Source organism: Fusarium phalaenopsidis (genome assembly GCF_050370095.1).
Source record: "Fusarium phalaenopsidis strain FUZ10S chromosome Unknown contig_32316, whole genome shotgun sequence".
NCBI classification, from domain to species: domain Eukaryota; kingdom Fungi; phylum Ascomycota; class Sordariomycetes; order Hypocreales; family Nectriaceae; genus Fusarium; species Fusarium phalaenopsidis.
Genome location: NW_028145399.1, coordinates 147,472 through 168,772, shown reverse-complemented (window position 1 = coordinate 168,772; position 21,301 = coordinate 147,472). Strand labels below are relative to the sequence as shown.

The window sequence follows — 21,301 nt, the reverse complement described above, 5'->3', positions numbered from 1 at the left end:
CGCGGTATAGGTCCCTTCTGGCCGTGGATTGGGACGGAGAAGCCAACTCGGACGGAGGGTAGTTTGTCGGATAAGTGTAGGCAAGCGAGAATGACGTCGACATTAAGCTATTCCCTTCCACTGAGCGTCTAAAGGGAACCCACGCTAAATGTAAAGCCGCTATCCTTCACGAGAAGCATATCGCCAGGAATATATTCTTAGATTTACTTACACAAATCTCCAAGTCCGATAGCAATAACCGAAGACTAGAGGCCTTTGTTTGCTAGGCCGTGGAAGAATCTGTCTGGATTTGTCTTGCTAGTTGTCAATAAAAGTTTAAACTAATCTTACAATAGACCTAAAACTGCCATCTTGTTCGGTTTTTTTTGCGTAGTCCTTCCACCAGTTTATTCAACATATTGTTTTCGGACTTAGCGAGCTGCCTAGCATTGATTAGTCGATCATCTCCCGCATTCTAAAAGGTAGTTGCACGTACTATGCGCCTTTAAAGAAAATACTAAAACCCACTTCCTTGGCCAAGAGCCCCCACTTCAACCCGCAGGCGAGACCAATATTCAGCTGCTTTCTGCATCTTTCTCTAACACTCTTGGGCCAGCGATCGAGGATACTTGACAGTACTTGTCTCGAGGCGGCCGTTGGGTTAGATGCAGACCCGCTAATCAATCATGTTTATGATATATACCATTGAGCAAAGGCGATGGCGATAAGGATATAGGAAACAAGAGAAATTGAATATTTGCTTTGTTAATAAGCAGACGCCCTTATTCTAACACTTTCCCTAATTCTTCGTCTCTATCACCACATTGGTAGCCTCATACTTGGAAGAGCGGTTTACAAGCGGCTTCAAGCCAGGTAGAGATACAACAATATTAGCCAGTGCCATCTCAAGCATACTAAGAGGGTCTGCAAAGTAGTCGTCAGATAATCATATATCGCCATGAAAGAGTAGTTATGACTTACAAACAAGATTCTCCTGTCCGGTGCCGACCTTGAGAGTCACGAATCGGACAATAGTGGTACAGATAGTTAGGGTTCCGAAGACAAAGGTGATAGTGACACCAGTTGAGGGCTTAATGACACCCTGGATCAACAAGATAAGAGGAAGAGCGTAGACTTAAGACCCATTAGTTCATGCATGCTAGGATGTGTTGGGGGCGAGAGAGGCATTGTAACTTACCGGCAATGTAGCAGGCCAGGTTCAGAGTGAAGTTGAGAATGAATGGCTCAGGCGCGTAGAAGACACTGCAGGCTCCATCCTCCTGAGACCACTGAATGGAAACGTCCTTGCCGCAGAAGAAAGTGTCGTCCCAAAGGATGGCCGTGTATGACAGGCAGACAAAGGCAGTGATTCCGTACAGCGACTTGCGCATGACAGAGCTGATACCAGTGGAGGGTTGGAAGTAGGCCCAGTAGAAGGCCAGCATGCTCATTTTGGGGAAGCCCATACCGACATCGTAGAAGTAGTTGGAAGCAAAGGAGATCTAGAGGTATCATGTGAGCCATATCCAAACATAACTTGTTTACTTGCTGGGTAATGTTACCTTGGACAGCTTGACAGACGGCTCCCAGCTATCCATGACACCAATTTGGAAAGTCAAGGTATCACAGATGATGAGCGCGAGGGCGTTGAATGCGGAAATGATCAGAAGGATTTCAGACCATGACAGTCTTTCTCGCTGGCGGAAGAGGCGAGCGTAAATACGCAAGCCGACAAAGACATACGAGACGGCCAACAAGATCCATTCAGAGATCTAGATAGCCTTGTGAGTATATGGACCGTGAAGCCTGGCTAAAAAGAGCAAGATTTTACTTACCATGCAGTCCTTTCCATCGATAAAAAATGCCATTGTGAAGGGCCGCAAATCAGATGATGAGGAAATGAGCGGTGGTGGTGAAAGAGAGTGAAGAACAACGACCACTTTGGTGCAGGGCCGCAGGTTTGCTTCAGTTTAGATACCACGACAGCGCTGGGTCAATTCGGCGAAAATCACATCGGCTAAGGAGAAAAGAAATTATCTGCAACGCCCAGGTCCCTGGTGGAAGGATGGATTTTATCCGCTGCAGGTGTACGGCGTAAAGCCGGACGAACAACCATCAACCAACACCTCTACCAAGTCATTGCATCACGGATTTAACTGAAGGAAAACCCGGAGACATGTCGGACATGGGGGCCTACGGTTGGGGTGGTATTGCTTCCCTGGAATCCACCCAAAATTACAAAATTAGACTGAATCATTGGTCGGTTCCGCGGGAGAATCTCCGTTGATAATGGCAAGCCGACCGTAACCCCAGTACCAACGAATGCGACATTGGTGACAGAGGACGATGAGACACTGCAAGTCTTGACATTTGCATTTTGTGAAGCAGGGAAGCAGTGGTATGTTAATGCACCAATAAGGGACCCCCTCTGATCTTGCCTTTGACAGGACAGCAATTCCGCCCGTTACGGGAGCTTGAAGGAATGGAAATCGACATTTAAACAGGTGTGCTCATCGAGCTGGTTTTCCGTCTACCGGAAAGATCGCGAAATCTATATATACGCCTGGCTATATATCATACAAAGTCTAGCTCATATTCTTATTTTTCCCTTTCTCTTTGTTGATAGTGGTCCCATTTTGGACGAGTCGTTGGATCGTTCCCATGGTTTCAATGCGCATCCACACACACCAACAACCAGCGTTAATAAACTCCCGACATTTTCCCCGCCCCGCTCCGCTCCGTCCCTTGTCAGTCAACGTCGCTGCGCCGCTCGTAAGTCACGCTTATGCGAGCCGACTTGTAGATGCCTCGGAGGTTGGTCAGCTCCACCTCACTGCCGGAGTCTTCTTCGGGGGCCGCCGCCACTCGCGCGGTAGTGGCATAGAGTTCCCCGTTGTCGCGTCCGCTCGACAACTTGTTGAAGTGGCTTGATGCGGTTACTGTGGTCGAATGCTTGTTGTAGCCTGAGCCCGTGTGTGTGGTCCCTTGTTTCGAGGAGCGTAGCCCAAGCCCGTGGAGAAGAGACTTGAGAGCGGGTAGCGAAACAACGACAATGGCAGCCGTCATCTCAGTCATGGATAGCACGTCTTTTTTGTGTTGATTAATCTAATGACAGGTATCGGCTGAGGACGACGACTTACAAACATTGGTCCAAGCGTGAATAGCTTCGACGGTTGCAAACCTGGCTATGCTTGCTCCGACCGTGATGAGTCCTGATGCGAAGATGGCAACCAAGCCAACCATGTAGCGTTTGCTGACCTGGAGACCAAAGAGAAGAGGGAAAGGAAGGGCAAACACTATCATCTTGTTAGCTAGAGGTTCGTGTAGCTATTAAATGCGAAAAAGGTCAAAACGGACCTAACACATCAGACACGAAATTCAGTCCCCAATCAATACGGAAAACCTCCTTGGAGTCAAACGTTGTGCAGCTGCTATCAATCTCCCAGTTCAATGACACCTTGGGACCGCACCAAAAGGTATCCAAGAAGCAAGTAGTCACCATGAAAGCTCCCGTCAAAGCCGTCACGCCATAAAGAGCCTTGCGCAAGACTGGCATGGTCTGCGGGATGAGCTTGAAGTATAGTGCCAGCAAGGCCAGTTTCGGAAAGTAGATGCCTGTGTCGTAAAAGTAGTTTCCCACAAACGAGACCTTCATCAGCGTGATCTGGTCCTCATTGCTCCGCTCCGGTTCGTTAGGGTCATATTCGTCCATCCCCCCCAGGTTGTATGAGGCCGTGTCGGTCCCAAAGAGGGCGGCGGCATCGAGTAAAGAAGCGACGAGAAGCCAATCGCTGATGGTGAGGTTCTGCTTTTGGCGGATGGTACGAAGAAATAAACGGGCCAGGACGAGAACCGACGACACGCCGAAGAGCATGGCCTCGATGGGCTGCGAGATTGATCATAGTTAGCAAGCGAGTCATCTAAGCAAGGCATATGCTGATGGCAATCCAAGAAATGGGTAGGCTGGGTGAATGGGCTTACCACTACGGCCTCTTTGGCGACGCCTGGCATGGCGAAATTGTGCGTCGAGATTCTTCACTTAAGAATGACCAAACTCGATCTTGGACACAGTGGACGTCCAACGACGATGGGGCTAGTATCGATTAAATGTCGAGACATTGTTGCAACGGCCCGGATATAAACCGTCCGTGGTGTGTCAATCCCAGATTATCCTTTGGCGGATGAAGGCCTGCATTGTCACAAATTGGCTAGTAGACTAATCCAGTGTTGGTGCGTTGAGATGGAAAGAATACCGCGGTTGACCAACAGAGAGACACAGGAAAACTGCTAGCATCAGGGGCAACAATGCTCAGATCGGGCAATGGATTATTTCTGGATGGCTTCCGGATGCCGCCAATCGCCTTGGCGACGGCAGAATCGGCTAGATTTCCGTCAGTGACTGGCAATGGGCCTTTATGCAGTCAAAAGTTCACGCTCCCACCGGAGTGAGCAGTAAAGCAGGGATCGCGAAACGAGTTGAAACCCAGTCGAGAGGATCCGGCAGAGCCGAATCATCTCATTGGGGAGGATGGGGAGGGAGCAAATTTCCGCAGTATCTGTCATGTCCGTTTTTTTTCTTTTTTGGGGAGGTTTTTTTTTTTCGAACCCTTGGCATGTGTTGGCCCTAAAGTCTACGGCACAGCCCGGGGAACTGTTTAGGTTCGCTGTCAAGTTACACACAGGGGAATTCAGCGTAGCACTGGCTGGATGTCAACAGGGAATATACGAGCTAATCAGAGTGCTCCGGCAAAAGCTAATCCATGTTGACACGACAAAGGTTCTCAATGAGAGACGTGTGGGCGGTCCGAGTTGGCCGCATCATGGACCCGATGGCAGATAAGACTTTGTGGTTGCAAGGCCGCATGATGCAGGGGCATTGATTATCATGCCATTTTTTTTTCTTCTGGGCAGCTAGCCACAAAAGCAAAGTCGGGCACAAGAACAAAGAAGACGGTTTTGTCACAATATCGACATCATCACGAACCTAATGCTAGAAATAGCGAAACGTTCGAGATCTTGACATAGCTTCTCTAGATCAATATCATCCTTTCTCTTCAAGCATCGTGTGTCCCATCACATCAACGGCTCATTCCGCAATTCTCTTACCAGCTCCATGCAAAACAGGCAGTAACCAGGTCTTTGGGCAACCTGAATTCGGACGTTAGATCACAACCCGATTTTATTGTCTTCACTGTATCATTCTGGGTAGTAGCTTGCAAGAGCTTCATGGCTTTGAGCGGCAGCCTACCAGAGCGGCGTCTGATCACTCACATCTTTAGCGTCAACATCCACCGCTCCAATAACGAGTCACAATTTGGAAACAGCATTATGGTCTTTCGTGGGAGCATATGAAGCGGAGCATAATTTTGTTCGTCTCATTATACTAAGAGAATGACAAGCATGGAACACATTGACTGCAGTGATAATACAAAGAGATAAGAGCTAGGAAGGTAAAGGAAACTAAACTGGTGAAGCCCAGGGTGAGTATCACTATTGATTTGCTGGCCGAGCTGACGTAGACGGGTCGATCGTCGGAAGGAGGTACTTGGCTTGAATTAGCACTATTGCATGTCAAAATGAGTTGAAGAGGGCACATACGTTCGGGTGAGTAGTTAGAGGCAGAATTAGAACCTGTGTCTTGTTTGTTGTTTGGTGCGGCATTATTTCCAGCGTCTTGTTCAGGTTGCCACCCAGATTGAGATCCGGGGTGAGATCCGGGTTGTGATCCAGCATCAGAGCCAGATCCTGGTCCAGGATGTGAGTTAGACCCAGCCTTGTAACCGGAGTCTGAGTTGGCATTCGGGAAGGCGTCAGAGTCGGAGCCATAGTGAGAGTTGTCGTTGGGACTGGAGCTAGAGCCCGAACCGGGGCCAGACTCAGGTTGAGAGTAAGAATCAGCGTTGGAACCAGAGTCGGAGCCGCCGTATGATCCGCCGTTGGGGTTGGCCTTGGAGTCCGAGTCCGCATCGGAGCTGGAACCATCAGAGTCAGACCCAGAGTTGGAGCCGACACCGGTTGAGTCTGCACCAGATGCATAGTCGGACTCATAGTGAAATCCAGAGCCATCCTCTTGGGAGGGAGAATAAGCAGCTGGCTTCTTCGCCCCAGGCACGCCCGTCGGAGCCGGAACCTTGTTGATGTAGAGTCGATCGGTCAAAGGGTACGTGATTGTCGCGGTAATCGGCTCAGGCCCGCACGTGGTGCAAGTCTGGACATCGCAAGTGAAGCCAAATGGGAGGTCAGTCGGAGCCAAGGTAGGCTTTGCAGTCATGCCGCTATACGTCTCGGTCACGACGTAAACCTGCTTGCAAAGGCCAGTGTCGCAGAATGCGTCGCACGTCAAAGTGTACACCTCAGTGTGAGCACAGGCGTCGCAGCCGCACGAGTTACACCTTGGGGCGTCGACCTCGACAATGATGGGTTGGCCTGTTACCGCTGGTCTGTGGATGATGGGTGCATTGTCGCCGATGCTCAACCCAGGTGTTGGCTCAAGGCCATCACCCATGGAGAAACATTCTGTGATGGTGGCCGTCTGGTAGGCAAAGAGGACACCATCGATGGAGATTGACTGTGCCTTGACGACGGTCAAGAGACCTGCTAGGGCAACAGACTCTCGACGCATGATTGTTAAAAGGAGTGACTAAAGAGAATCTTGGAGAGCAAATAGGCACACTCGAGGAGGGACGCTAATAAAAAAAGAAAACTTTGGCCTGATCATAACATCGCCAGGGGTTGAATGGCACTCAAGGGATGCCTCAACGTTCCACGAGGTCGAGTCTAGGTCCTCCGCCACGCTTGAGTGGCTGGCTGGCAATCTATATTTCCAGTTGCGAGCTAGCCAACTGAGACACTGTCCGACCAACACTGTCTGAGACGATAGGGCTGAAGCTCGTCTGGGAAAGCCTCTTCGTTCCGGACAGTCCCCCGGGCTTAGTCTTCTAGGTGCTAGCTGGAACTCATGCTGCCTAGATTGTCTCATTTCGGAAATACGTCTTCGTTCCAGGGCGTTGAGGCAACGCTGCTGAGCATTTCCTGAGACCGTTGCCGAGATGACTAGTCTCCCTGCATGACTGGCTCCTCCCTGCAGAGACAACATGTCACAGTGGTCGAGCAAGTGGTTATACAAACGTACCGCGTTGGCTCGTCTAGAATGTTCCCGTCAACTTGCGCTAGCATTCATTCGTTTCTTCGTTATCTACGGTCAATCAACACGGCGCTATGAGGCCATCCTCTGTTACCGCGGTGTTTGGAGGCATTTTTTACATTATCAGTGCTGCTGACCTTGCGAGAGGTGGCGAATCTACCCCTGTGTCTTGGTGCATTACGTACCTGTCAACCTACCTGGCCCCTGTGTCAACCAACACAGCTGGTCCGGTCTTGGTCGAAACATCCACCGCCAGATTGGGCTCATCACTTGTCCCCTCTTCCTCTGGAAATCTTTGGCCAGGAGCTTCATCTACCCGAGGACTGCAAGGTCCAAATTCGAGAGATTCTTCCTTATCGCCCACACTTTCTATCAGCACGAATGCCTTGCTTCCATCGGACGCAGAAACCTACAGCCTGTCTTCCACCGCTACGAGCAGCCCAGACGTAGCCGACGGCAACCTCATCTTTGCCATCACTCCTTCCACGGACTCTTCAAAGCGAGACCTATCAAAGAGAGCCCGCGGTGGCTTTGTAGGTGGCGAGAACGCTGTAAACCCCAACACCTGCACTGATGCCTCCACCTTTAGCCTGGTCTTGGGACAGCTTTTCCACACCGGTCTGCCCATCTACTACAGCGGCGAAGCCTACAAGTCATTCAGTGACCAGGGGACTCCGCCAGATGGTTCCATAACGGCCACTTTCCAGAATGCTCAAGGTCTCCTCCAATTCGTGAATCCTTCTTTGCCGAATGGTCAGGCGGGCTTTTGTCAAGATCCTACCACTGGAGAGGTGTACATCACCTTCTCGAGGAGGCCGGCAGACTGTGCGCCAGTCTCGCTCACCATCTACAGTGGTACGTTTCGAGATTCATGACATCGTGATGTGTGACTAATGAGCGTCTTTAATAGTCGAGCAATGTCTGAACGGGGAGATTGATGACCGAGTTCCTCCCAGTTCTACCAACACTAGTACTGGATCAAGCCGCGGTGTCGAGACATCAGGCTCCTCGGTTTCAACAGGCAATGGAGGGTCGATAGATGCTTCGAATCTCCCTACATTGGTATCCCAAGATTATGTGGCGTCGACCGAGAGATTGCCTACATCGTCAGACTCAACGTTAGTCCTCCAGGATACTTGGCCTGCAGTTTCTCGGACACCATCGCCCGCGTATTCCTCTTCTACAGAGACATCCACAGAAGAAAAGACTCCAAAAAGTTCCGGAGATGATCCATCTTTCACAAATACTCCTCCAAAAACCTCCACGCTCGCTGAATATTCCTCCATTGATACATCGCCCGTTGAGTCAGCTTCTGCAACAGAATCTGAAGCCACGGAACTTTCGATCCCTGAGCCCCCGTCAATCTCTACAAACTCTTTTCTAGATACATCTACACCTACAGATCCGTCTTCATCGACCAAGACGCTGCCAATGACAGACACAGCGCCGACAGAGCCCACTGATTGGCCTTTCGTCCCAACGACATCATTCCCCGTCGCAGACTTTACCACCCAATCGTATGAAGAGGAACTAACCCCGATTTTCAGTGACGACGACTTTCTCAACTCTCATCGAGATGACTCTAAGGAGATCACCTTGCCATTCCCTGTCACCATGTATTCATCTTCCAATAATATCATATACGTCAGTGTAAATGGCATTATATCACTAGGCGACGGATCAGGCGCCACAGACCATGGCGAGCTTCCCAGCGACTATCTAGCAGACAAGTCCATCGCTATCTTCTGGACCTGAAACTCGATTATCCCAGGTTCAGGACAAGGCGTCACGTACCGGGTGCTAGGGGAAGGGCCGGGCCGGGTCGCCTCGCCATTTTCGATTTCAAGGTCCATCCTGACTCCAACACGGCCAACGATGAACCCGACCACTACAGGGTCACCTTTATGGAGCATGAGCCTAGATTCTGCTCCATTCCGTATATCCATACTAACGGCAAGGGAGGTGATGCGACTGTTGGTCACCAAGACTATTCCAACCGTCTCCATCGTCAATATTCGTACAACGAGCCAGGCGCCATTCCCGACATGACATGGCTGTACATGTCCTTGAAGCGTGAAGCGTGATGGAAGCTTTGAGTCTGGCCCTGAAGGCCAATGAAATGATGTTGAAAATGTTATAATACTATCTACTTTTGTTTGTCGCCATATACTGCCTCCGCTATGCTGCAATATGTCAAGCCTGCCCAACATAACCATTCCTTGCACATTCAGCAGTACTCCAGATTATGGCACCTTACTTAGAGCCTAATTTACACCCGCCGTGCTTCGTGACTAGAGACCAAGGCTCAGCAGAATAGCCAGGCCAGCAACCGTAAAGGTAGGGATCAACAGATCGCCCTGTCCATACGTCAAAGCCCCCCGACCTTCAGTAGTTTCGTTCCGACACTCAATAGTCTCGTTGTTGACGCCACTGCAAGACTGCGGGTTTCCTCCCTCCTTCTTCAGAGCCGAGACGACGGCATCCTTGTCAATGTCGACCTCATAGTCCTCCGCCTGAGGACACTCAATCTCTGCAACAACAGCATACGCGCCCTGCTCGTACTCTGTGCAGTTGGTTGCCACGCAAGTAGTGACGTTGTCGTAGAAGGCCTGGCTGACGCAGAGAGGGTGGTTCACAGGCTTGGGGAAATACTGAAAGTTGGCGTTGCAGCAGGTTCGGGCGCAGGTAGGCCAGGGAATACCGGAGGGGGTAAAGTTGAACTGTCCGTGAGCCATGGAGTGGTCATGGCCAGTGCCACTGGTGTCATTGCTATGCTCGCTGCTGCTGTCGTGATCATGGCCTTCGTGACGAAGTGAGAGTCCAAAGGCAGATGCCAGAGGGAGGGCAAGGAGAGCGGCCGTGTACTTCATGGTGATGGTGACTTGAGTGAGTAAAGACAGTGAGTGAGATGGTGTGATGAGTTCTTAGTATCACAACATATTCTCAACAGCTCTTTTTAACTGCATCTCATCATATGCCTGGTAACATGCTCAAAGTTGCTCACATTGCAAAACGATTCGCTTCAGGCAGTTGTGGCTTCGACTACATGTCTTGGGCTGCGGAAAGCCTCCGCGCGGTTTGAGGATAGCGATACGTAAAAGTCTTGGCGGTTGTTTTACTGGTCAAGAGGGAGGTTGGGGTTTGACAAATGCTCGGGTGTCGAGTTTGGTTATTCCGTATGTAGTAGAGGAGGAGCTTGGAGCAGGTCGAGACTGTTTGATGGGAGTCTAGAATTGGACGCCAACTTGAGCCTGAAACTAATCCTTTGGCCCGGCGATGTGAGTTTGGGCGATCATGGCAATGCCCACTTGCAGCTGATCTACGACGTAGTACTGATCAAGCCCACTAAAGCAATGATACTCCCTGTAGCTAGAGATGCATCTCCAGGACAAGGCACAGGGAAGAGTCACGGTAAGAGACACCCTTGCTGCATACCCTATCCTGTTCAAGATTCCCAGTTCCCATGCAACCATCCCAAATAACCTCAAAAAAGAGTCCGGGATCTTGCAGTGTTAGCGGCTCAAGATAACGACGTCGATCTTTGTTGATGCTGCGAACTGAATCACAAGATCCACCACCTCTTACCGACACATTGGCTGAGCTGCAGTCTACGATCCAGACTCCGAAGCAACTCCCTCTAATGCTCCCCAAGGATGCAACCTCTTGCCTCACAGGTTGCCTGATAGGCCGAGGTTATCACCAGTTTTTCAGTGGCGCTTTAAACGCGCGTGGGGAAACTTGCTCATATTGACTCTTTGGAATCGTTCCATCGTCGAGCCGAGATTCCGGTAGCCAATAGGATTGTTGGTATTTCTCCTTATCGAAGGCTCTGTAGCATCGAAAAGAACCCATTTTTCACTCTTTATAAACATGCTGCGTCTCTCTTTGTATCTACGTTGTCTCGTCTTGGTCTGTGGTCTCTCAGTGTTTACTCCTGCAAGTCGTTCATCCCCCCGAAACTCCACTCGCGTGCAATACAGGGGTCCTTTTGTCTCACTCTCCATCCGCTAGCATGAAGCGTCTTGCTCTTGCATGGCTGTTGGCCCGGCCTGTTCTTGGCGGCGGCGGGTTGGTCGGCTATGGCATTTACCCATACGAGCCACCCTGTGCGTACGCCTGTCTCCGGTCGCTGAGCGGCCTGATGCTCGAGTGCTCCAGTCATGGTGATACGCCAAGCGGAATGAGCCATGGTCCGGGCATGACTTCTCCGGAGTGCAGGGCTGATGACACACCTTGGCTCACCACCCTTGCTTGGTGCATCAAGACAGAGTGCGCCGAGTATCACGTCTCCATCTCCAAGATTGAGGGTTTTTGGGAGAAGGAATCTACAGAGAGTCCCGCTGTTGCTCCCAAATGGAGCTATTCGACCTCTCTGCAGAAAATCTCCAAGTCGCCGACGCAGCAACTCACGCCAACTGACGAGGATCTCAACACAACCTCCATCGTTGACCCCTCTGTCTACCTAGCTCAGTATAATGCCCTCACCGCCGTTTATCGTGAGAATCTTGTGGAAGCAGGCTTTGGGTACGTTCTTGGACAACTATTAGGCTCCTCATCGCTAACTTGTTCATGCAGCATCGCTATTCTGGTCGCTGGATTTGGCATTCCCATGGCCCTCACCTGGCTGGGCTACGTTCCCTACATGTCCGGTCTCCTCGACAAGGTGAAGCCTTACTTTGTCTACCAGACTATTGTAGGAACATATCATGTCCGCCCGCTTCCCTACCTCCTCGGCAATGCTCCCACCATGGGTCAAGGCCTTTACGTGCTAGTCTTTTTCATCCTCAACCTTATCCTGACGGCCGTCAACTACAAGACCCAACAACCCCATGCTTGGTATGCCACGCGGGCCAAGGAGATCACCGCCTACATCTTTTACCGCACAGGAGTGTTTGCATTCGTCCTGCTTCCTCTCCTGATTCTCTTCTCATCCAGAAACAACTTTTTGCTCTGGATGACAAACTGGTCTCACTCAACCTACATGTTGCTACACCGCTGGGTAGCTCGCATGTTTGCCCTGCAAGCTCTCCTCCACACTCTTCTCGCCCTGCCTTTATACTATCCTGCCGAAGCAAAGAAGGAGTACTGGATCTGGGGTGCAGTGGCAACTGTGGCAACCATCATAATGGTCTTCGCGAGCGGCCTTTACGTCCGTCGTTTCGCCTACGAAGCCTTTCTCATCTCCCACATCCTTCTTGCAGTCTTTGTCATTGTTGGGTGCTGGTACCACATCAAGTACTGGATTGGCCTTGTTTGGGGATATGAGGTCTGGTTGGAAATTGCTTGCGGTGTGTGGTTCTTCGATCGTCTCGTGCGAGTGGGACGCATCTTGAAGACGGGTCTACGCCGTTCTAAGGTTACTGACCTTGGAAATAGCTACATCCGTGTTGATGTCCCTGGAATTCGCTGGGCTACTGAGCCTGGAAACCATGTGTATGCCTATTTTCCGACGCTGAACCTCTTGCGCCCTTGGGAGAACCACCCTTTCTCTGCTGTGCCAACTGCCCTGCTCTCACATTCAGGCAGTGGTGTCAACTCGGAACAAGACGGTCATGTGGCTCCGCTCGATCACGTCGACGCTGAGAAGAATGGGTCAAAACAACAAGCCTGTGCTGCCAAGGTCGTTCACTCAACGGCTGGCCTCACGCTCCTGATCAAGAAGTCGACAGGAATGACCAAATATCTCAAGGCTCATGATAACCTACTCACTCTTCTCGATGGACCGTATCCAAACACTCCCACCAAGGAAGTTCTACGCTGCGATCGTGTGCTGCTCATTGGAGGAGGCATCGGCATCACCAGTCTCCTCCCTTGGGTAACCCGCCACCGCAACATCAAACTCTGCTGGAGCGTCAAGGAGACGGCGTCTTGTCTGGTCGAGGCGATAGATGGAGTTTTGAGTGAGATTGCAGAGAAAGACGTGAGGGTGGGAGAGAGACTTGACATTTCCCAGATCTTGGCTGAAGAAGAAGCTGCTGGATGGAGCAGAGTAGGCGTCGTGGCTTGTGGACCAGGAGGACTCTGCGATGACGTGAGAGCTGCAGTTACTACAGCGGCAAAGAAGGGACAAGTTGTTTTTGAGCTCGAAGTGGATGCGTATTCTTGGTAGACCAGGCTTACTAGGTGATTTAACCCTTGAATAATGCCAGGGACCTAATTGACAGATGAATCTTGGCGGGTTGAATACTCCTCTATATCCCGGCCGTACCACGCGACAACACTCGTGAAATCATTTAGTAAACCATGCCAATCCTTTCTCAAGGCAGTTCCATCTCCCATTTATACCCGTGATAGCTGGCCCGCCCCGTCGCGATGGAACATCTGACAGCGACCCTGTTCGTCAAACCACCATTGTAGCATCCCTCCGCAGCGGAGGAATCTCCGGGCAAGAAATCCGTCATCATCAGTAGGCTCAGATTCGATCGCTGCCAGCCACCGCCCGGCTCTTTCATTCTTTTCCACGTAAAAGCCAAGCAGCAGCAACGATGTGTTGTCAACCCGCATGCTTTCGCCCGCGCAGTCCGCCCGAAACTCACCCGCGCAAGCTCGATGGCCATCTGTGTAGTGCACCATGATTCCGGATAAGACCCAGCAGTTATCGCCCTGAGCATGGATTTCTCTGCCGCAAGGTGTTATCTGCGCCACATTGTCTAGACTCACGGCGGAATAATGTTGCCGTCGAGGGGCGGGGGAGGGCATGACTGGCCATGGCATCATCTGCCGAGGGGGGTCTTCGGCGAAGGTTTCCAGGGGCTGGACGGCGATTTGGTCGACTCCCCGGTATAAGAGTTTGCAGTACACTCGGAAGGGGCTCTCAGAGACGCCAGGTAGGGGCGTCCAGAGACGGGCTTTATCCAGGTGATTTTGGCTGTCCGTTCGCAATCCAAACATGACTTGTCTGCCTTTGTTTGTTTGCAACTTGTCACAGGTTGTAAGCAGGCTGTCATTGGAATACGGGCAGTCTTCCTTACCATTAGTCCGGAAGATGACATGATGTCTTGACATCTGATCCAAATGGCTGAGATACGCTCATCGGGGTCAACTGGCATGTACATCCAAATGCCATTACGGGTTGCCATTACGGGTATACATATCGACTTCATCGTAGATTGCCAGGTCTTCTTCGCGGTGAGCGTAAATACCCCTGATTCCAGACTTGAAGCAGACAGAGTACCCAGTCACGGCTGGGTCGTTGCAGTCGAACGAGACGGTTCGGAAGCGATAGCGAGTGAACGGGGTCCATGGCGTGATTTCTGCGTTACGGCGCTCCTCTTCGATTTCCCAGGTATTCAAGTTCAAATACTGAAGAACTGGTTCATTTGCCGGGTACAAAGGCCTGGGCCACGCCACATCTTCAGCGGTTGATTTTCCCTGCATGGCTGCTGATGGGACGGGGCGTGGACCGCGGCCGTCCGTTTTGATGCCTCGCAGTTTAACGCCCTGATAAACATGTTAGACTGGACGTTAACGGTGGAAAGTTACACGATAACTTACATCAAAGTTGGCGTAAAAGACGGTGGTGCTGAAAGGGATGTTGCGCCACCAGGCGTCTTTCACTGGGGTACTGAGAAGGGATTCAAGCTTTTGCGAATGCTCGGTGCTAGAAACCAGGATTCTTCTGACTCCAATGTGATCCTCCAAGACATGGATGGCATCAATTGTCGACGAGGCCGCGAGGTCGACGACCAGCTCGCCCTCAGCGAAGGGCGAGCTGGACAGAGATTCCACATAGCGGACTCCGTCAATGTAGATGTACCGAGCCCGCACATTCATATCGATTCGGTTATAAATGTCGCAAGCTTCTAGGTCGCGTGGGCGACCTTCCCAGAGCTGTTCGGTAGCCATGGCGGCAACCTCGCGAACAAGGTCACCGGCAATCATGAAGCATACTTCTGCAGGCAGCTGTTTATAGACCTGTTGCAGTCGCCTCCCCAGCATCAACCGGGTCCTGTTGACGCGCCTCTGATCCTCACGCATCGTGGGCTCATAGGTATACTCAGTGGCACGAAGCAGATATTGATCATCAGGCCAGGATGCGTACTTGCGGCATCCGACGTGATAGCAAGGAACCTGTCCCGACTCCCCGTCCTCATGGCTGCAATCGATTCGACAACCCTGAAGGAGCAGATGCTTATCCCCATAGTAATGGGAAGATTCTTTAAAGGCGTGAGCTGTTCACGTCTATTCATCTGAGCGTCAGCTTCTGCCAGATTTAACGGTCCCGCTTGGCCACTTACCAGCGACCACCATCTCGCCCATTTCAATGGGGAACCGACAAAGCCGGCATCTGCGTGTCACGCAGTGATTTTCTGGCTCATCTATCCGCTCTTGGGCTTGTTCCATGGTGTTTTGATTTGGGGTGAGGATGAGGATATTTGTGTAAAAAAGAAGTTTGTTGTGTTGGCATTGCTAACGCCACATCTGATTAAAGTATTGAACTCATTCTGAAACCCCATTTGCGTCGCCAGGCCAACTTGGGTTAACTCCGACACTATTGAGAGTGGCTTGTGATGGAATCCCGGTTCCTCCGAACAATCAGCCTTTGGCTCTGCATTTGAAAAAGAGCATCTGAGAGAATCCCCTTTCTGCCAAACATGAGCCTCAACAACTCTACTTATATCCCATCGATCTCACTTCTCACCACAATTACCAAGGCCAAGACTCTTAGCTTGTATTTATTAGTGGGTTAGTAAGCTAGTCTAACCCTAGATCCAACTATCTTGATAACATATATTGCTAGTGAACCCAAGAGCAAGCCACGACAATCCCTTCTCAAGGCCATCCGCCAGCACCGTCGTCTATTACCTAACTAGGTAGCTGAGTGGATCTGGCCCATGTCGTCGATCCATGATATCCTGCACCGGCCCTCGTCGCCAAACCACCATTGAAGCGTCCCCTCCATCGCCAGACACCACCAACCCTGGCACTCGTCATCCTCGATAAGGTTAAGATCGATCCTCGACAGGTGCCAGTAGGTGATTTTAGTTTTATCAACGGAGCCCAGATATACAAACAATGCACCATCGACGTTTATAGGCTCGCCCGCGCAGTCCATCCGAAACTCGCCCGCGCAGGCTCGACCGCCATTCGCGTAGCGCAAGAGAACGCCTGTAATGGCCCAGTAGGGGGTGTTGAGTGGCTTGACCTTCCTCCTGCAGGGGATGATTTCCACCACGTTTTCTAGGCTCACGGTGGAGTAATGGCAGCGCGGCCAGGCAGCGTAGTTCAGGGAGGGTAATGGCGGCATGATCTTCCCAGAGAAGGATTGCTCGAGGCCACTCAGGGGTTGGGCGACGAGCTTTTCAACTCCGCGGTACGAGAGTTGGTAGTGTACCCGAAAGCGTTTTTTACTCACGCTGGACAGCTCTCCCCAATGCTTAGCTTCATCAAGACGCTCACCTTGGGAATCTTCGCAATGTCCGACCGTGGCCAGCCTTCCCTGATTCGTCTGGAACTTTTCGAGTGTCAGAAGGTCATTATGGTGAGAGAACGGGCTGTTCTTACCATGACTCCGGCATCAAACGAGTCGCCCCCGCTCCTGGTCCAGATCCCGGTGATACGCTCGCCAGGAGCAATTGGTATATATATCCAGGTGGGGGTTTCATAGCACTGATCAAAGCTATCGTAGGCGGTGAACTTCTCCACCCCGTAGTGTGCGTGGACGCCCATAACGCCGCTTATCCAGCAGACCGAGTATCCAGTTATCGCCGGATCGTTAAAATCCAACGACACCGTCCGGAGGTGGGTACGAGACATGTCCATGATCGGCTTGTTAATCAGAATCTTGGCCCAAATCGTAAACATGGGCTCTTGGAACGGGGCCATGGGCGTAGGCCACGCAACAGTTGTCGACTCTGGAGAGTTGCGGGTTGACTTTGAGGAAATGGATCGTAATTTGAGGCCCCTATTGGAAAATAATGAGCGTTGAGGGTTACAGTTGCTCAAATAACTTACATCAGACTCGATAATAAGCTTCTTGCCGGTGATGAGGATGGTCCGCCACCAGGTATCTGTCTTTGATTTGCTTATAGGAGAGCCGATAGTTTAAGCGAGTGCTCGAAGTTAGCAAACACCACTTGCCTGATACCCAAGTGATCTTCCAAGACGTAAAGGAGCTCAGGAGCTGATGCCCTATCAGCGCCAAGAAGCAGGACGCTCTGAGAGTCCCCCGTGTTAGAAAGAGACTCGACATAGTGAATTCCGTCAATGGAGGTGTAACGAGCCCACACACCCAGTGAAATGTTCAACTCGGAATCCAGTGCTTGCAGGTTACGACCTTGTAAAAGCTCATGAATGGTAGTTGCGGCACATTCTCTGACAAGCTCCTCAGTGATGAGAAGACACACTTCAGCGGGTAGAATTGGGCACTCCATCTGCAACCTCCTACCCGCCACATCTCGGATCCTTGAGGCGCGTCTTGGGTCCTCGGATGTGGTAGGCTCATAGGTGTACTTGGTGGCACGGAGACCCTCTTTAGTGAGCGGTGGCGCGTATCTCAGGCACTCAACGTGATAAGCGGGCAGCTGCTCACCCTCCTCCTCATGTGAGCACTTGAGGTGATAGCCTTGAAGGACCATATGTAGGTCCCTCTCGAAATGTGCGTTGCGCCCAAAAGGGAAACCTGGTGTGAGTTTACTCTCACCCACATCTAATTTGCCAACTGTCAGCTCTATCCGCCCTTTTGATTTCATGCTTACTCACCCGCAACTACGGTCTCGCCCAGGCGGATGGGGAAGCGGCACAGTCGGCATCTGTAAGAGATGCGGTGGCCGTCTGGTTGGTTTGATTCCTCGGCTGGATTCATGATGTCTGCTCTTGAGATGAGAGAAAAGAAGCATGATGACAACGAGGTTTTTTCCCCTCATCCGATGGCCAATGTCTTTGCTTTTGTTCCTTCGCAGTGAATCAGCCGCCCTTCATGTCGCCCAGCTAACTTGCTAACCCCTTTAGTCTAGAGCGGTATTGACGTGGCTTGAGGCATTCCAATGCAACATTTCTAACAACCACGCTCCCTCTTCGCTTGTGTTCGTCCGTGGGTTTGCAAACTAGTCCACTACTAACAGCGGGCCAGATCACATTAGGGCGCCTAGACGCGTGGGGGCCTCGAGTATCTGTACGGAATACGGGGTACCTTTTGCGTGCTTTCCCGCGGGATGAAAAAGTACCTCTGAGACACAATACTCGCTCGGGGCGCCATCTTGACACAGTAACGACATTAAACCCGATACCGTAAAACACCAGAACACGGGTTATTTATAGAAGTATTTCTATGGCGGCAGCGATAGAAAGCTAAAAACTTAACCTTGACATTGCTTGCAAACTGTTACCTCTCCTCTCCCGCAAATGCTGGGTCAGACATAAGTAGCAAACGAAACTACTTAGCCTCGGCTACTACTACAAAGAACATTCCACGGGATCAGCACTTGGTCAAAAGGCTCCCTAAAGCCCAGCGGGTCCTTGAAGCAAGGAAGACCGATCGAGAGAAACCTAGTAAAAAGAGAGCCCTTTTCACGTCACAGGTTTTCAAGCGCCAAAAAGTATGCAAAACCCGTGATAGCAAGTCTCGCCAGAAGCCAAGACCAACCATCACGATGAGAAATTATTCATACAACTACTAATCAAATACATAGAAAACACCAAATAGTCGACCAAAGTCAAAAAGTCATCCCAAATCCAGGTGAGCGCGTAAAAAGTCCTTACAGCTTCGGTCGACTTGAAGCTCTGCCACGCTCATCTGTTCACTATCCCATCACTTATTTGGGAGTAGACTTGAAGCAAGGACCACGGTAGTAGGTGCTGGTGTCCTTGTTACCGAGGGTCAGGGTGGGGAAACCAAGAGGGCACTGAGCAGGGAGGCAGTCGCCGGCCTTGTTCTTGGTGTAGTAGAGGTCGCAGCTGAGGCTGCCGAGGTTGACCTTGAAGAAGTCGCAGTTCTTGTCGGAGAAGCACTTCTCGCAGCACCTAGTCAGGAACTTGGAAGCGTTCTCGAACAGGTTCTTGTTGAGGGTTTCCTTCTTGAGGGAGATGCTGTTGGGGATCTTGATGCTGCTGCCGGGCTGGATCCAGGCGGAGGGGTTGACGCAGGCGGGGGCAGTCTGGGTGGCGATGTTGGTCTGGGTCTCGGTCTTGGTGGCCGTCTCGGTCTCCGTCTTGGTCTCAGTGTTGGTCTGTGTGACGGGAGTGTGGACGGTGGTGGGAACGTGGTCAGTCTGAGTCTCGGTCTTGGTCTCGGTGATGGTGGTCTCAGGAGCTTGGACGGTCTTGCTGTTGGTGAACTTGGTCTCGGTGACGGTACGGGTCACGGTGGCGGTAATCGAGTTGATCTCGTAGACGGTGACGGTAGTGGCACGCTTGGTGACCGTGGCGGTGGAGGTAGCATCAGGGGCACGGCCGCTGGTGACGGTCAGGAGGCAGCCTGGAGAAGAGTCAGTATGGTTAGACACAGGGGAGTAGCCAATGGTAAACTCACTGCAGTCAGTGGGGAGGGCCTCCTCGCGGCGAGCTCGCCTGACGGTGGGAGCGCAAGTAGGGGCGACAAAGTCAACAGTCTCCGTCTTGGACTCGGTCCTGTGATGATTAGCCATGTGCTCAAGAGCTTGCTCTGCTCATCTTACTTGGTCTCGGTCTTGGTATCAGTCTGAGTAGACGTCTCAGTCTTGGTCTCAGTGAAGTAGTCCGTCTCAGTAGAGGTATCAGTGACGGTCTCGTGGACGATCTCGGTGTCGGTGTTGGTGAGAGTGATGGTGGGAGGAGTGATACTGCCAAAGTTAGATGCGCACAAAGATTCTGATGAAGTGAAAACTCACGCCGGGCCCTTCTTGGTGATGGTCTTGGTGGCCTTCTGGGTGACGGGGATGGGATCCAGAGTCTTAGTCACCGTGTTGGTAGGGTAGACAAACTCGGTGCGAGTGACAGTGCGAGGGGGAGCCAGGCACATCTCCTTCTGGAGATCCATGGCAGCTAGACATTGTCAGCAGAGTCAAAGACTGAAGAGCAGAAGACATACCAATCTTCTTCTTGCACGCGTTCTTGTCCTGCTTGGACATGGAATCGCAGGCCGCAGGTCGCTCACCGCACACAGGCGGGGAGACGGCCGAAGCGGCAGTCGCGAAGAGAACAACCAGAGTCTGGAACTTCATTTTGAATGATCGGACAGGCAAGCAGAGGAGGAAGACGCAGAAGAGATGATTGTGAGGGTGACTGTGTGTGCTGATTTCTGTCTCCACAGGCCGGAATGCCCTCCTTTTATAATCAAAAATTGAACCTCTTTGCTCCTTTTTCCTCTCACCTCCTTTTTACTCCTCTCTCAACAAGGCGGCCGACCGTGAAGCCCGAATATTCGATAGTTACGCCTCAACTCCCTCTATTGCTTCTGTCCTCACCATGTTTCCCCGGAGAAAGATGACTGCCAAGACTCCAACTCTCACGATGTCTGTTGGCTCAGCCGTCCACAGCTCACACTGCATGCGCACACTATTGTCAATAGCTCTCTGCCTCTCCTCACGCCGAGGCGCAACGGCAGTTGCGAGAGGAGGGTGTTCTCGACCCTGCCAAGACATCCACGCGGCGGCCGACGAGCCGGAAAACCAGGTTGTTGGATCTTGTATTGGTCAGACCCCATATTGTTGGCTTTTTGCATTTTGGGTCAGGCCAGGTTGTAGGCTTCTGATCAGGCTGTGGGCTTTTCGCATATTGGTCGAACCGAGCTGTTGGCTCTACCTTTTTGGGGGAAAAAGCTGTTGGTTCTAACGTTTCGTTTATCCCTGGGTCCATTTGGCCCACCAACTATTTGTTTTTAGACATGCTTAAATGCAGCAGGCTCCGGGTCGTCAGCCAGCCCCAGAGCGCTACGGACCCAACCTCGTCAGTTTAGAAACTCCATAGGGCGTGGGTTCGGCTGCGAAAAAGTCGGTCACTCCTGAGGAAGATCATGAAGCTGGCGAATACACGTTGCAGAGTTGATGGCCTGGTTCCAACCACTATCGTTTAGATCGCCTGACATGAGGGGGTCTTTCGTCTTAACGTTATGCTTGTCCTTCTTGGGCCAAAATGGTCCTGACTCCGGAGCTAACGCCCTGGCCGACGTGGCCACGACTCACGGACTCACGGAGACATTCTGTTGTTCCATCTCGCGACTGCCACATTCCGTTCTGAGTGCAGTTGCCGAACGGCATCAAC

At 51.5% G+C, this 21,301-nt stretch overlaps 9 protein-coding genes across 9 annotated transcripts; 2 read left to right on the top strand and 7 right to left on the bottom strand.

Moving 5' to 3' along the window:
* Positions 1 to 778: 778 nt before the first annotated feature.
* Positions 779 to 1,847, bottom strand: LRP88_11615 (uncharacterized protein; the record flags this gene model as incomplete). Its single annotated transcript, XM_083248041.1, has 5 exons — positions 779 to 903; positions 961 to 1,113; positions 1,178 to 1,481; positions 1,542 to 1,751; positions 1,815 to 1,847. The coding sequence occupies 5 exons, from the start codon at positions 1,845 to 1,847 to the stop codon at positions 779 to 781; spliced, it is 825 nt and encodes a 274-aa protein (XP_083095471.1).
* Positions 1,848 to 2,727: 880 nt separating this feature from the next.
* Positions 2,728 to 3,990, bottom strand: LRP88_11614 (uncharacterized protein; the record flags this gene model as incomplete). The annotated part of the gene is made up of 4 exons (XM_083248040.1): positions 2,728 to 3,065; positions 3,120 to 3,275; positions 3,337 to 3,865; positions 3,961 to 3,990. 4 exons carry the CDS (start codon positions 3,988 to 3,990, stop codon positions 2,728 to 2,730), a joined length of 1,053 nt encoding a protein of 350 aa, XP_083095470.1.
* A 1,613-nt stretch (positions 3,991 to 5,603) lies between these two features.
* LRP88_11613 (uncharacterized protein) lies at positions 5,604 to 6,601 on the bottom strand (the record flags this gene model as incomplete). Its single annotated transcript, XM_083248039.1, has 2 exons — positions 5,604 to 5,610; positions 5,670 to 6,601. 2 exons carry the CDS (start codon positions 6,599 to 6,601, stop codon positions 5,604 to 5,606), a joined length of 939 nt encoding a protein of 312 aa, XP_083095469.1.
* A 938-nt stretch (positions 6,602 to 7,539) lies between these two features.
* LRP88_11612 (uncharacterized protein) lies at positions 7,540 to 8,878 on the top strand (the record flags this gene model as incomplete). The annotated part of the gene is made up of 3 exons (XM_083248038.1): positions 7,540 to 7,978; positions 8,034 to 8,241; positions 8,671 to 8,878. 3 exons carry the CDS (start codon positions 7,540 to 7,542, stop codon positions 8,876 to 8,878), a joined length of 855 nt encoding a protein of 284 aa, XP_083095468.1.
* Positions 8,879 to 9,414: 536 nt separating this feature from the next.
* On the bottom strand, positions 9,415 to 9,993 carry LRP88_11611 (uncharacterized protein; the record flags this gene model as incomplete). The annotated part of the gene is made up of 1 exon (XM_083248037.1): positions 9,415 to 9,993. The coding sequence occupies one exon, from the start codon at positions 9,991 to 9,993 to the stop codon at positions 9,415 to 9,417; it is 579 nt and encodes a 192-aa protein (XP_083095467.1).
* A 1,142-nt stretch (positions 9,994 to 11,135) lies between these two features.
* Positions 11,136 to 13,232, top strand: LRP88_11610 (ferric reductase family protein; the record flags this gene model as incomplete). The annotated part of the gene is made up of 2 exons (XM_083248036.1): positions 11,136 to 11,647; positions 11,699 to 13,232. 2 exons carry the CDS (start codon positions 11,136 to 11,138, stop codon positions 13,230 to 13,232), a joined length of 2,046 nt encoding a protein of 681 aa, XP_083095466.1.
* Positions 13,233 to 14,188: 956 nt separating this feature from the next.
* LRP88_11609 (uncharacterized protein) lies at positions 14,189 to 15,100 on the bottom strand (the record flags this gene model as incomplete). Its single annotated transcript, XM_083248035.1, has 2 exons — positions 14,189 to 14,563; positions 14,618 to 15,100. The coding sequence occupies 2 exons, from the start codon at positions 15,098 to 15,100 to the stop codon at positions 14,189 to 14,191; spliced, it is 858 nt and encodes a 285-aa protein (XP_083095465.1).
* Positions 15,101 to 15,932: 832 nt separating this feature from the next.
* On the bottom strand, positions 15,933 to 17,927 carry LRP88_11608 (uncharacterized protein; the record flags this gene model as incomplete). Its single annotated transcript, XM_083248034.1, has 5 exons — positions 15,933 to 16,577; positions 16,628 to 16,996; positions 17,078 to 17,147; positions 17,195 to 17,771; positions 17,825 to 17,927. The coding sequence occupies 5 exons, from the start codon at positions 17,925 to 17,927 to the stop codon at positions 15,933 to 15,935; spliced, it is 1,764 nt and encodes a 587-aa protein (XP_083095464.1).
* A 949-nt stretch (positions 17,928 to 18,876) lies between these two features.
* Positions 18,877 to 20,262, bottom strand: LRP88_11607 (uncharacterized protein; the record flags this gene model as incomplete). The annotated part of the gene is made up of 5 exons (XM_083248033.1): positions 18,877 to 19,538; positions 19,593 to 19,690; positions 19,738 to 19,881; positions 19,930 to 20,083; positions 20,196 to 20,262. The coding sequence occupies 5 exons, from the start codon at positions 20,260 to 20,262 to the stop codon at positions 18,877 to 18,879; spliced, it is 1,125 nt and encodes a 374-aa protein (XP_083095463.1).
* Positions 20,263 to 21,301: the final 1,039 nt, after the last annotated feature.